The 11,829-nt window shown below is 43.0% G+C and overlaps 1 protein-coding gene across 1 annotated transcript; it reads left to right on the forward strand.

The window, feature by feature from the left end:
• Window positions 1-10,483: 10,483 nt before the first annotated feature.
• LOC121999897 (1-Cys peroxiredoxin PER1-like) lies at window positions 10,484-11,590 on the forward strand. The gene is made up of 3 exons (XM_042554526.1): window positions 10,484-10,799; window positions 10,897-11,045; window positions 11,113-11,590. Exons 1-3 carry the CDS (start codon window positions 10,682-10,684, stop codon window positions 11,509-11,511), a joined length of 666 nt encoding a protein of 221 aa, XP_042410460.1. The 5' UTR covers window positions 10,484-10,681; the 3' UTR covers window positions 11,512-11,590.
• Window positions 11,591-11,829: the final 239 nt, after the last annotated feature.

The raw sequence follows: 11,829 nt of genomic DNA on the forward strand, positions 1-11,829 counted from the left end.
AGGTAAGTCAGGTACGATTTCTTCCTCCCGATAAATTATTTAAATTTGTTAAATTATTATCTAAAGTCAGGTACAATTATTATTTAAGTCAGGTACAATTCACACTCAGCTTCTTGCAATAATTTCATATATCGCCTAGTTTTTTCATCCATCCTAACTAAATCATCTTCTAATCCATCTATCTGGCTTTACTCACCAGGACTTTCCATTTGCCTAACTTCACTCACTAGGTCTTTCACCTGGCTTTACTCATCAGGATTTTCCAATTGTCTAACTTCACTCACTAGGTCTTTCACACTGTCCGGCTTCACTCACTGGGACTTTTACCTGCCTACCTTCACTCAGTAAGTCTTTCACCTGGCTTCACTCGCCAAGATTTTCTCACTACCAGGCTTCACTCACCAGGACTTATCCAGTCATGTATCTAGTCAAACTTGACCTACTTGACTCTTCTTCACATCAAAATGATCATCCCTTAACCAGAGGGGAATTGCTCTAATAATCTCCCCAATCGGATGATTGCTCCTGCAATCTCCATATATTGTCAAACATTGAAATCCAAACATCAAGACTCAAGCTTGAGCCAACTCAAGCTCAGTCAACCTTGACCCAGGGATATTGCACCAACAGAAACAACTGAACACTTCTAATGTCCGCCTCCGCTTGGAGAATTATCATAAGGTGAGGGCTATAGAAGATCTCGATCTAAAGAATAAGGAAGTCCGGACCCTCACCAAGAAGCTTGAAGAAGCAGAAATGACACTTGCCTTAGAGCAAGTTAGCTAAGCGGCCGAACAGACTGTTAAGGAACTTCATCTTGAAAATAAACAATAAGAAATTGACTCCAATGATGCTAAGCTAGAGTCCCTAAAGGCTGAATTGGAGGTCTCAAAGGCTGAGTTAACAAGATACAAGCCAGGGGCCCCGATTAGTTAGAGACGTTCCAAGTGGAGTATCTAGACTCCAAGGACTTCAATCAAATGTTTGCTGATCGGACTTCCAAGATGTTCGGCTATGGAGCAGTGGGAGCCATTAAGTAACTAAGGGAGGGCGGCTACCTGACGTAGACATCCTAAGGAACCTTATACGTCGTCAGAATATTTTGAATAACATCCCAGCGGGTGCCTTTCCTGATTTTGCATAATTTATTTAAAATAAACTTTTCATTTTAGGGTTCTACCGTCCTAGCCTTGTAATGTGGCCTTGTAATATCTCCCAGACTTATGTTTTTCTAATGTATATATTTTTCCTTTACGTCTTTTGCCTTTGAAGTTTTTACTTAGCAATGTGTTGCACCTTCCTTGATACTTATGTAAGTATTATCTCGATTGGAAGAGAAGTTTTGGACAAGTGACTCGACGGTTATAAGGCACAGGGATAACTTATAACTTAGACGCGAGAGTAAAATCACTTATAACTCGGTCGATTAGCTCGAGAGTGTAGGACTTGATCGTAAGAACAAGCTCACTTATAACTTGATCAAATGATTCAAGAGTCTGGGACTCAGTTGTGAGAGCAAGCTCACTTATAACTCGGTTGAAAGGCTCAAGAGTCTGGGGCTTGGTCGTGAGAGCAAGCTCACTTATAATTCAGCTAAATGACGTGAGAGTTTGGGACTTGGTTGTGAGATCAAGGTCACTTATAACTCGACCGAATAGTTCAAGAGTCTAGGATTTGATCATGAGAGCAAGCTCACCTATAACTCAGTCGATCAGCATGAGAGTCTGGGACTTGGTCATGGGAGAAAACTTACTTATAACTTGGCTTATCAACGTGAGAGTCTAAGACTTTGTCATGAGAGAAAGTTCACTTATAACTTGGTCGATCGGTGCGAGAGTCTGAGACTTAGTCGTGAGAGTAAACTTACTTATAATTCGACTGAACGGCTAAAGAGTCTGAGATTTAGTCATGAGAACAAGCTCACTTATAACTCGTCCGAACGACTTGAGAGTCTGGGACTTGGTCATGAAAGCAAGCTCACTTATAACTCACTCAAATGACTCGAGGGTCTAGGACTTGGTCATGAGATCAAACTCACTTATTGTTGGGATCGTTCGTACTCGGCTAGAGAGGGGGGGTGTGAATAGCCGCCCCAAATCGCTCGTTTTTCTTCCTACAATTCGTTAGCGCAGCGGAAAAACAAACAAGGAAACGAAAACAAGAAGATCAAACCTCAACGCGTCGATGTAACGAGGTTCGGAGATTAGGGCTCCTACTCCTCGGCGTGTCCGTAAGGTGGACGAGTCCAGTCAATCCGTCGGTGGATGAGTCCCCGGAGAACCGGCTAATACAATATACTCCTTGTGGGTGGAGAAACCTCGCCACAATATTCTTGCAACAGCAAGAAAGGAATACAACAAGAAATACAAGAAGACAAGAACAATGAATGTAAAAAAAAAACACAGGTTTTCTTGCCTCCTCGCCGACTGGATTTCGTTGAAGCAGCAGCTCCTCAGAACACCTACAACAGCAGGATATCCCAGTCGAGAAGCTCACGCGAAGCTTGCGAAGAAGAGCTCAACAAAGCTCAAGCACCAGAACAGCAGCTCTGTAGCAGAAGAGAAGAAGAAGAAGAAGTTGTCGCGCAGCAGCAGCCCTCGACCCCTTTATACCTGCGAAGAAGACAGCGAAGAAACTAGCCGTTGCGGCTAGAACTATAATGAATATAATATCAATTATAACCGGTCATGAAGTATTGTAATTTGGATTAAAAGGCAGTACTATATAATCTGATTATATTACAAAGTCACAGTGTAACCAATTAAATGTCAAATATACCCCTAGTCCATTCGACATCAACCGGTCACCGACGTCGCTTCCGCAGTCGGTCGTCGTCGTTGTCGGTCACGGCCACCACCAACTGTCGTGGCCGCCGCCACTGGTCACCGTCGCCTCTGCCTCCGCCTCCGCTGCTCCGATCGCCACCACTACCGATCGCGACTGCCGGTTGCTGCCGCTCATCGCCGGCCCAAAACTTCCAAACCAATATCCGGTCAACCTTAACCTATTGGTGCTTCATCCCTAGCATCTGGTCACTCCCTTGACCTGCTAGAACTCCCTGCCAAGTGTCCGGTCAATCCCTTTGACCTACTTGGACTTTCCAACACCAGAAGTCCGATCATCCCTGATCCATCTGGATTTTCCCTTGCCCGGCTTTACTCACCAGGACTTTCCACCTGGCTTCACTCACCAGGATTTCCACACTGCCTAACATCCCAGTTAGGACTTTCCCACTACCCAGCTTCACTCACGGGACTTTCCAACCGCCTAACATCCCAGTTAGGACTTTCCCCGTGCCAAGTCTCCATACTTGGACTTTTCCAGTGCCAAGTCTCCATACTTGGACTTTTCCAGTGCCAAGTCTCCATACTTGGACTTTTCCAGTGCCAAGTCTCCATACTTGGACTTTTCGCGTGCCAAGCTCCCTGCTTGGACTTTTCCGTGCCAAGTCTCCATACTTGGACTTTTCCAGTGCCAAGCTCCCTACTTGGACTTTTCCGTGCCAAGTCTCCATACTTGGACTTTTCCCGAATCAGGTCAACCAGGTCAACCCTGACCTACGGTTGCACCAATAATCTCCCAAGCATCTATTCTTGTCCCACATCAAGAATAGAACTCTCTCACGAGTGTCAAACATCAACATGCAACACAACTAGGTCAACCTTGACCTAAGGTTGCACCGACAATCTCCCCAAGTCAAACATCAAAATACAACTCGAGTCACGTCAACTCGAGTCGGGTCAACCAGGTCAACCTTGACCTAAGGTTGCACCAACACTTATAACTCGTCCGAATGACTCAAGAGTCTAGTGTTGGGATATGTCTGATGCGGTGTGTGCTAAAACACATTTTGTAAACATACACAGCGGAAAATAAAACAATAATAATTCCTAAATTATTACATCACACGTATCACACGCATACAAGAATACAACATGTCAAACATGATCACATAATTAAATTTTTATGAAAAGTAAATTTACGCTTAGAGCTGTCAAACGGGCTAACCCATGGCGGGGCGGGTCGGCCTGTGGCGGGCCAACCATTTGGCGGGCCGGGGCGGGGCGGGGTGGGCCGTCAACTTGGCGGGTTGGGAAATTTCCAGCCTAACCCAATCCAAGGCGGGTCGCGGGTTTGGCGGGCCAACCCGCGGGCCTATTAAATTTTAAAAAAAAAATAAAAACAAATAATTCATATCTTCAATATTTTACTTCAGAAATATTTTATCAATCAAATGTATTCATAAACAAGTATTTTAAATATAAATGGATATAAACAAGTACTTATGTTGGGTCAAAAGTACTATTTTTATTTTAAAATTATAACAAAGAAAGATAATAAACTGGTATCAAATTGTGCAACGAAGAGGAATAGTAATTAGGACTCCTAGCTGTGCATCGAGCAGTTTAGATCAGCGATACCCTGGTTGTGTGTGCATAAACGAATTAAATAAGAAGGTCATCTACTTTTAAGAAGGTCATCTAGTTTGGGTACACACACCAAACTCTTCATTGTGCATAATGTATGTTTCAGATTTATCCCATAAACAAATCAAATAAGAAGGTCATCTACTTTTAAGAAGGTCATCTAGTTTGGGTACGCACACCAAACTCTTCATTGTGCATAATGTATGTTTCAGATTTATCCCATAAACGAATCAAATAAGAAGGTCATCTACTTTTAAGATTAATCGACTTTGTGTGCATATATATTTTTGTAACTTTTGTCTATCACACTCAACTTCACAAGTATGGGTTTTTCCTAATTAGTATTTCTCTCAACGAAAAAGATAATGAAATGTTGCAATTTAACCCCTGATACTCTTGTAGTTGCAGCATTGACTATTGATCTAAACTACTTACATGTGTTTCTCAACCCGTGGGCCAATCCAAGCCCATCGCGAGCTGACCCGCGCGGGTCGCGGGTCGCGGGCCGACTCGCGCGGGTCTCGAGCCGACTCGCGCGGGTCGGCCCACGATGGACTTAGGTTGATAAAATTCCAATCCAACCCGCTTAAATTGTTTGGCGGGGCGGGTCAACCCGACGGGCCTAACCCAAATTGATGGCTCTATTTACGCTAAGTGTACTTTACGGATGACCTATAACGATAAGGGCATCAACTGTAGCGATATTGTCGAACCTCGTCTCTATTCATATCCACACCAAGCTCTTCAAGATAACTTCTTGAGTACAAGCCTCTCCTTCGGAAGTTATTAGCCACGAGCAAAGAAGAGGAATCAAGAGGAAGAGGAAGAGAAACGCAAGGGAGAGTTTTCTCCCTTATGGTTGTCACGGCAACAAGGGGGAAAGGCTTCCCCTTGTTAGCTGCGGCAAAGAAAGAGGGGAGAGGGAGAGGAGAAGAGAAATTAGTTAAGGTTTTCTAAAAATCTTACAAGCCAATTAATGATCTCATGTGTATAATCTTCTCTCAACCATATCTATATACACTACTAAAAAACTAAGCTTTTGTGACAAAAAATTTAAGATAGTGACAAAATTCATCTCAAATACTAAATAATTAAGATAGTAATAATAGATGTATCAAAATTTTATATGGAGACATTAAATTTAAGACAGTATTTAAGATTAAATTCAACTAAATAAGACACCTAATAAAGACGGTTAAAAATATAATTATATAAGATATTTAAATAAGACGATAAAAAAGTATCTGTCTCAAATTATCTTATATATGGTTCGTCAGAACGGTCACGGTAAGGTTTTAGGTTTTAGATTTTAATATTAAATTATTTACATTTTTTATTATTTTTTTAAAGGGGTTAGGTTTGTTTCTTTGTGCGAAATTGAGAGAACACAACGACGGAGCGACGAGCCGACTAAGGCGATGACTATCTCCATGGCGAATCTCAGGCACTTCTTCCGTTCTTCTCTTCTCTCCATCCAACCTATTGAGATTGTCTCTCTTATCGAATCCGCCGGTGTCGTGTGGTCGCTGTCGCTCGCGTGACCAATTCGCACACCCTACCCCTGCGGCCTGCTCCTGCCCTGTCGTCACGTCGTTTGATGCTTTGGCCACAACTCTTGCTGCACGCATGGCCACAAGAGATTCCTGCTTTTCCACTATCACAACACAGCCACTACCACGGCTAAAGCATCGCACAACAAGAGTTGTGTTATATTATATATATTTATTTGTTTATACCTTTTAGGGCAATTTGGTCTTTTTCCTTTTTATATTTAGAGTTTAAAGTTTCTTAACTAAACTATATAAAAACCTTATACTCTATATTTCCTATCATCAAATTTTAATTCAATAATATGACTAGTTTTTTCTTTTTCTTAATTTCTACATGGTATCAGAGCAAGGTTCTCTTTCTCTGACCTAATTTTTTCTGTCACCCCCTATTATTGCTTACTGTTGTTGTTGCTATCTCCTTCTGCTGCTACCAATTTCGGCACCGATGTCCTGTCCTGTCGATTTCAACGCCAATGACCTGCCTTGTCGATTTGGGTGCCAATGTTCTTTTCTACCGATTTCGACGCCTATGCTCTTTTCTGTCGATTTGGGCACCGACGACCTATGCTGTTGATTTCGGCGCCAATGCTCTTTTCTATCGATTTAGGTACTGACGCCCTGTGTTACCGATTTTGGTATTGACACCCTTTTCTATTGATTTCGACACTGACGCCCTGTGCTGCCGATTTCTACATTTGACATCCTTTTCTGCCACAAATTCTCTGTGAGACCATAGGTCATCCTGATACCAATTTTTATGGATCGTACAGATACGTATCCTTACAGTGTGGTTATTCTGAGCATTATTCGTTTTGTCATCATGTTTGGTCGTACAGATGCTTCATGAAAATCTAATCCGTATATGTTGGAGCAGTTTCAACAATTCCTTGTTTCACAACCCTCTGCCATGTTAGCTTCCTCTCGTATAGGTTTGTCATCGTCTGGTATTTTAGGTATATCTTCATCCTTATGGATTTTGGACTCTGGTGCCTCCTATCATATATCATCTAATTTATCATCTTTTATTTCTTTTTCTCCCCGTTCATCTACATCTATTGTGACTGTTGATAGTACTCCTATGTTATTAGTAGGTGTCAGTTCAATTGTTACATCATGTTTATCTCTTACTGATGTTTATTATATTCCGAGTCTTACTTTAAATATTATTTCTGTTAGTTAATTATGTGAATCTGGATACCTAGTCTCTTTTTCTTTATCCAATTGTTATGTTCAAGACCCGCAATCTCAGAGGCTGATTAGGACAGGTCATAGGCAAGGAGGACTCTATGTTTTAGATCAACTCAAAGTACCAGAAGTTGTAGCTTCAAGTATGGATTTATCATCTTTTCGTCTGAATCGTTCATCTTTTGATTTTTATTTGTGGCACTCTCATTTAGGTCATGTGTCAGCATCTTGTTTATAGTTTTTAGCTTCTACAAGAGTATTAAGACCTTTAAAAAGTTCTGATATTTTTTATTGTAGTGGTTGTAAACTGACCAAATTTTCTGCCTTATCATTTTCTAAAAGTCTTTCTTTTTCTTCTGCTCCATTTGATCTTATCCATTATGATGTGTGGGGACCCTCTCCTATTTCTACAAAAGGGGGATCAAGGTATTATGTTTCATTTATTGATGATTGCACTCATTACACTTGGGTCCATCTTATGAATCGCAGGTCTAATTATCTTACCATTTTCAACAACTTCAGAGCTCTTGTGAAAACTAAACATTCTAGTGTCATAAAGTATTTTTATTGTGATTTGGGAGGGGGGTGAATATACTTCGAATCATTTTTCATAATTACTTGCTTCTGATGGTACTATTTATCAAACCTCTTGTGAAGATACTCCTGAACAGAATGGTGTGGATGAATGAAAATATATGCATCTTGTTAAAATAGCTCATTCATTTTTATTGTCTGCGGTATTCCTAGTACCTTTTGGGGGAAAGCAATCCTTACCACTTCTTACGTGATTAATAGAATTCCAACCTCACACAATTTAGGCTTGTCATCTTTTGAAAAATTATATGGCCAATTTAGGGTTATTCTGTAGAGGCCCGAGCTGGCGCTCGATTATTTCTTTATTGAGGTCGCTATGGGTTCTAATCGGCTCTCTCAGGGCTTTATCTTGGGGGTCCATTTGGTCGACAATGATGTTGACAATTGAGTGAAGGGGATCATTGGACCCCTGATTGGTCGCTTAGTGCATTTCTTAATTATAATGATAGCAATCTTCAGTGTTACATGTTCCTGATCGGTGATAGGTACAAAACATCGGAGTCTATCGATGGGGCTTAGGAAATCGCATCTACTTGGCCTCTACATGTTGGGCTACATTCGGCCTATGCTCATGGTGATGTGATGGGTGACCCAATCGGGGCCCTTTAGGCGGCAGAGTGGGAGGAATAACTCGACACTCAAGAGTGGCGACAGGAACAGGTGTGGACACTTCTTTTTTACGAGCGAACTAAGCTTCTTCTACGTTGATGTATTTGGTGCTTGTCCGAGCAGATGATTGAAGTGCCTAAGAGGTTTCTTAATTAATAAGGGATCAGAAGAAATTACCATCAGTGAGCCCTTGAGAGAAGGCACTCACTATAATCTCTGGGGTGGTCGAGAGAATATCTATAACCACTTGATTGAATTTCTTGATGTATGATCTTAGCGTCTCTTTGGGCCATTGTTTGAGATAAAACAAGCTCAGTGTTGTCTTATGGTAGTTGTGGTTGTCGGCGAAATGATAAAGAAATGCCTTGCGGTAATCCTTAAAGTAGCAGATGGACTCGGTTGGGAGCCAGTTGAACCATTTTTATGTTGAACCAGGAAGGGTGGTGAGGAACATTCGGCACTTGACTCCATTCGTGTATTGGTGGAGGATAGCTATATTTTTGAATTTGAGTAAGTGGTCCTTCGGGTAGGTCGCTCCTCCATATTCTTCAATCGACAAGGGTTGAAAATGACTCGGCAATTTATCTTCTAAGATTTTTTGAGAGAACGACATGCTCGACCGCTTGGGAGAGCCACTAGCCATTGGAGCTTTACCTTTCCTCAAGTCACGGTAGGTGCATTTTCACAAGACGATCCCTAGGGCCTTTCAACTCAGCCCATTTCATCAAGAGATGTGTAGAACAACACCCGGTGGTATGCGATCGGCGATAGGGGCATGGGCGAGAGGTTGGTCGGATGCACTGGTGCTTGTGGGAAGGCGACCGGGGGAGGATAGATCAGATGGAACCTAGTTGGGACCTCCACTCAGGTCCCGTGCTTGGCCTAAGAACCAGTTGCAGATACAATCGGGTCATTGGGAAGGGGACACCCAATTACTGCTTGTTGTTGTTGCACCAATCTAGCTGCTCAGGCGGCTATGAACAATTTCAAATCTTCTTGCAACAAAGTTACTGTAGTGAGTTGTCCAAACTCATCCATCTTTACGTTTCAGATGCAGGCAGAGTTTCCACAGATAGCGTCAAATATGATCCTGTCTGAAATTGGTGGAGATGGTTTACCGAGTATGTGGCTCTAATGTTGACCGTGTGAAGACCCTAAGCTGGCAAAAAATAACTCCGAGCCATCCTGCATGTCAAAAAGAACGTCAACAACCGGGCCAGAAAAGGGGTCCCTGACACAAGCACTCCGACCCTCAAGTCAGTGACCGATCAAAGCCGTAAATAGTAGATGAATAGTGGATGCGTAATGTAGCTTGTGTATAGTGTTTGCATAATATAAGTATACATGAGCCTATAGATGAAGATCCCTTTTTATAGTGTTAATGTTTGTCTATGCACAAAGCTTAAAGTATTTCTCAAAAAGGATAGGCCATAAACATACTGTGATATCTTTTCTAAAATAGACCCACAATCTCTGTGTTTGGTAAATTGAAAGTTTTTAGAGTACAACTTGCATATGGAATATTCTCTGTCATTCGTGGCATAAAGTGTCAAAAAAAATATGAGGTTGTTGGGTTGATGAACCCTTAATATGTTCGCTAGCAAACCAACTGAGTCTCTTCTGTAGTTTGATCGATTGCCGCTCATAGGAATGACCAAGTTAGATTTGAGGAATGTTGTCGGGGACTTGTCCTTTGCTCAACCACTCTAGTCGGACCAAATATCTAGTTTGTCGTCTAATCGGACAATAAGTTTGATCGGCTAGATTATTTAGTCAGAATAGTTGATCACGTTATTCCCGAGTGATGAAGAAGACTTATCTCTAGAAGATATTGACTCAACTTAGGGCTTCACTAATATTGAGAGATTTGGAATCTGACTGACCTAAGGATCCGATCAAATAACCACTCTGTCGAAAAAATCAATAATATTATCCTCAAGTGTTAATCCTTTTTTAACTTTGATTGTTATGTCAACCCGCCTAGTGAACTTTGATCCAACTTGGGGCATCACCGTATCAATGTTAATAAAAATAAATTTTTGAAAATACTTGCGAACTCTTTATACCTTCGAGGAGCCAAATATATAGCCCAGTCCAACTACAAAACTTTAAGAGGGCGAACCATATATATCGACACGTCGCTAGCGCGGTCACCAAATCCATCTCCACGTGGTCTGCATGCGCCCGATTCCTTCGTCTTCTTAAGCCGATCGACGATCGCAGCTGCATGCTCACCTACGTCTGCTTATCCACCAAGCCCATCGAGGCGTCTAGTTTAGTAGGCTGATCGCGGCCGTCCGCCCCTCCATATCAACCATGCCGGGGCTCACCATCGGCGACACCATTCCCAACTTGGAGCTCGAGACAACCCATGGCAAAATCAAGATCCATGACTACGTCGGAGACAGCTTCTGCATCATCTTCTCGCACCCTGGTGATTAATCAGCGTTCCTATTAATTGTCACACAAAACTTGACCGCCTTTTTTTTGTTTTTTTCTTAATTTCGCACATCCATCCATACATTGATCAGCTGACTTCACGCCGGTGTGCACGTCGGAGCTGGGCGGGATGGCGAAGTGCATGCCGGAGTTCCAGAAGAGCGGCGTGAAGCTGCTCGGCGTCTCATGCGACGACGTGGAGTCCCACAAGGAATGGATCAAGGACGTCGAGGCCTTCACGGTGCTTAATTTATTACACATTAATTAATTCTTTTCGATAAGCTCAATTCCATGCTTTATAAATTTAGCCGGGAAGTCACGTGCGGTATCCGATCGCGGCGGACCCGAAGAGGGAGGCGATCAAGCAGCTGAACATGGTGGACCCGTACGAGAAGGACGCGGAGGGTAAGCCGCTGCCCTCGCGGGCGCTGCATATAGTGGGGCCGGACAAGAAGGTGAAGGCCAGCATGCTGTATCCGGCGTCGACGGGGCGGAGCATGGAGGAAGTGTTGCGGGTGGTGCAGTCGCTGCAGCTGGCGGCCAAGTACATGGTGGCCACTCCCGTGAACTGGAAGCCCGGGGACCCGGTCGTCATCTCTCCCGGCGTCTCCGACCAGGAGGCCAAGCGCATGTTCCCTCAGGGCTTCGAGGTCAAGGATCTGCCATCCAAGAAAGGGTACCTACGCTTCACTCAAATCGAAAGTTAGTGTGCAATATCTACGTAGATGTATATGTACTGTCTTGGACTGAAAGGTAATAATAATAAGTCAAGGGTGGTTCATCGACTAGGTGACTGGTCCGCCAAGCAATCAACTTGATCCACAGAGTCTTGTCGACTCTTTTTGACTTCAGATCCAACAAAATGTTCAATTTGGATTTTTCTCTGGGCAACCGGTTGGAAACCCAATCAGTTGGACGTGGCTCGAGCCGAAGTTAGCAAGGCCACGCGCCACAATCATGGCTTCTGATTGGGATTTCTGCTCGGCCTGGGCCTACAAATTGACTCGGTGCGAAACAGCGTAGGC

The sequence above is a fragment of the Zingiber officinale genome, chromosome 7A (genome assembly GCF_018446385.1).
Source record: "Zingiber officinale cultivar Zhangliang chromosome 7A, Zo_v1.1, whole genome shotgun sequence".
Lineage (NCBI taxonomy): Eukaryota > Viridiplantae > Streptophyta > Magnoliopsida > Zingiberales > Zingiberaceae > Zingiber > Zingiber officinale.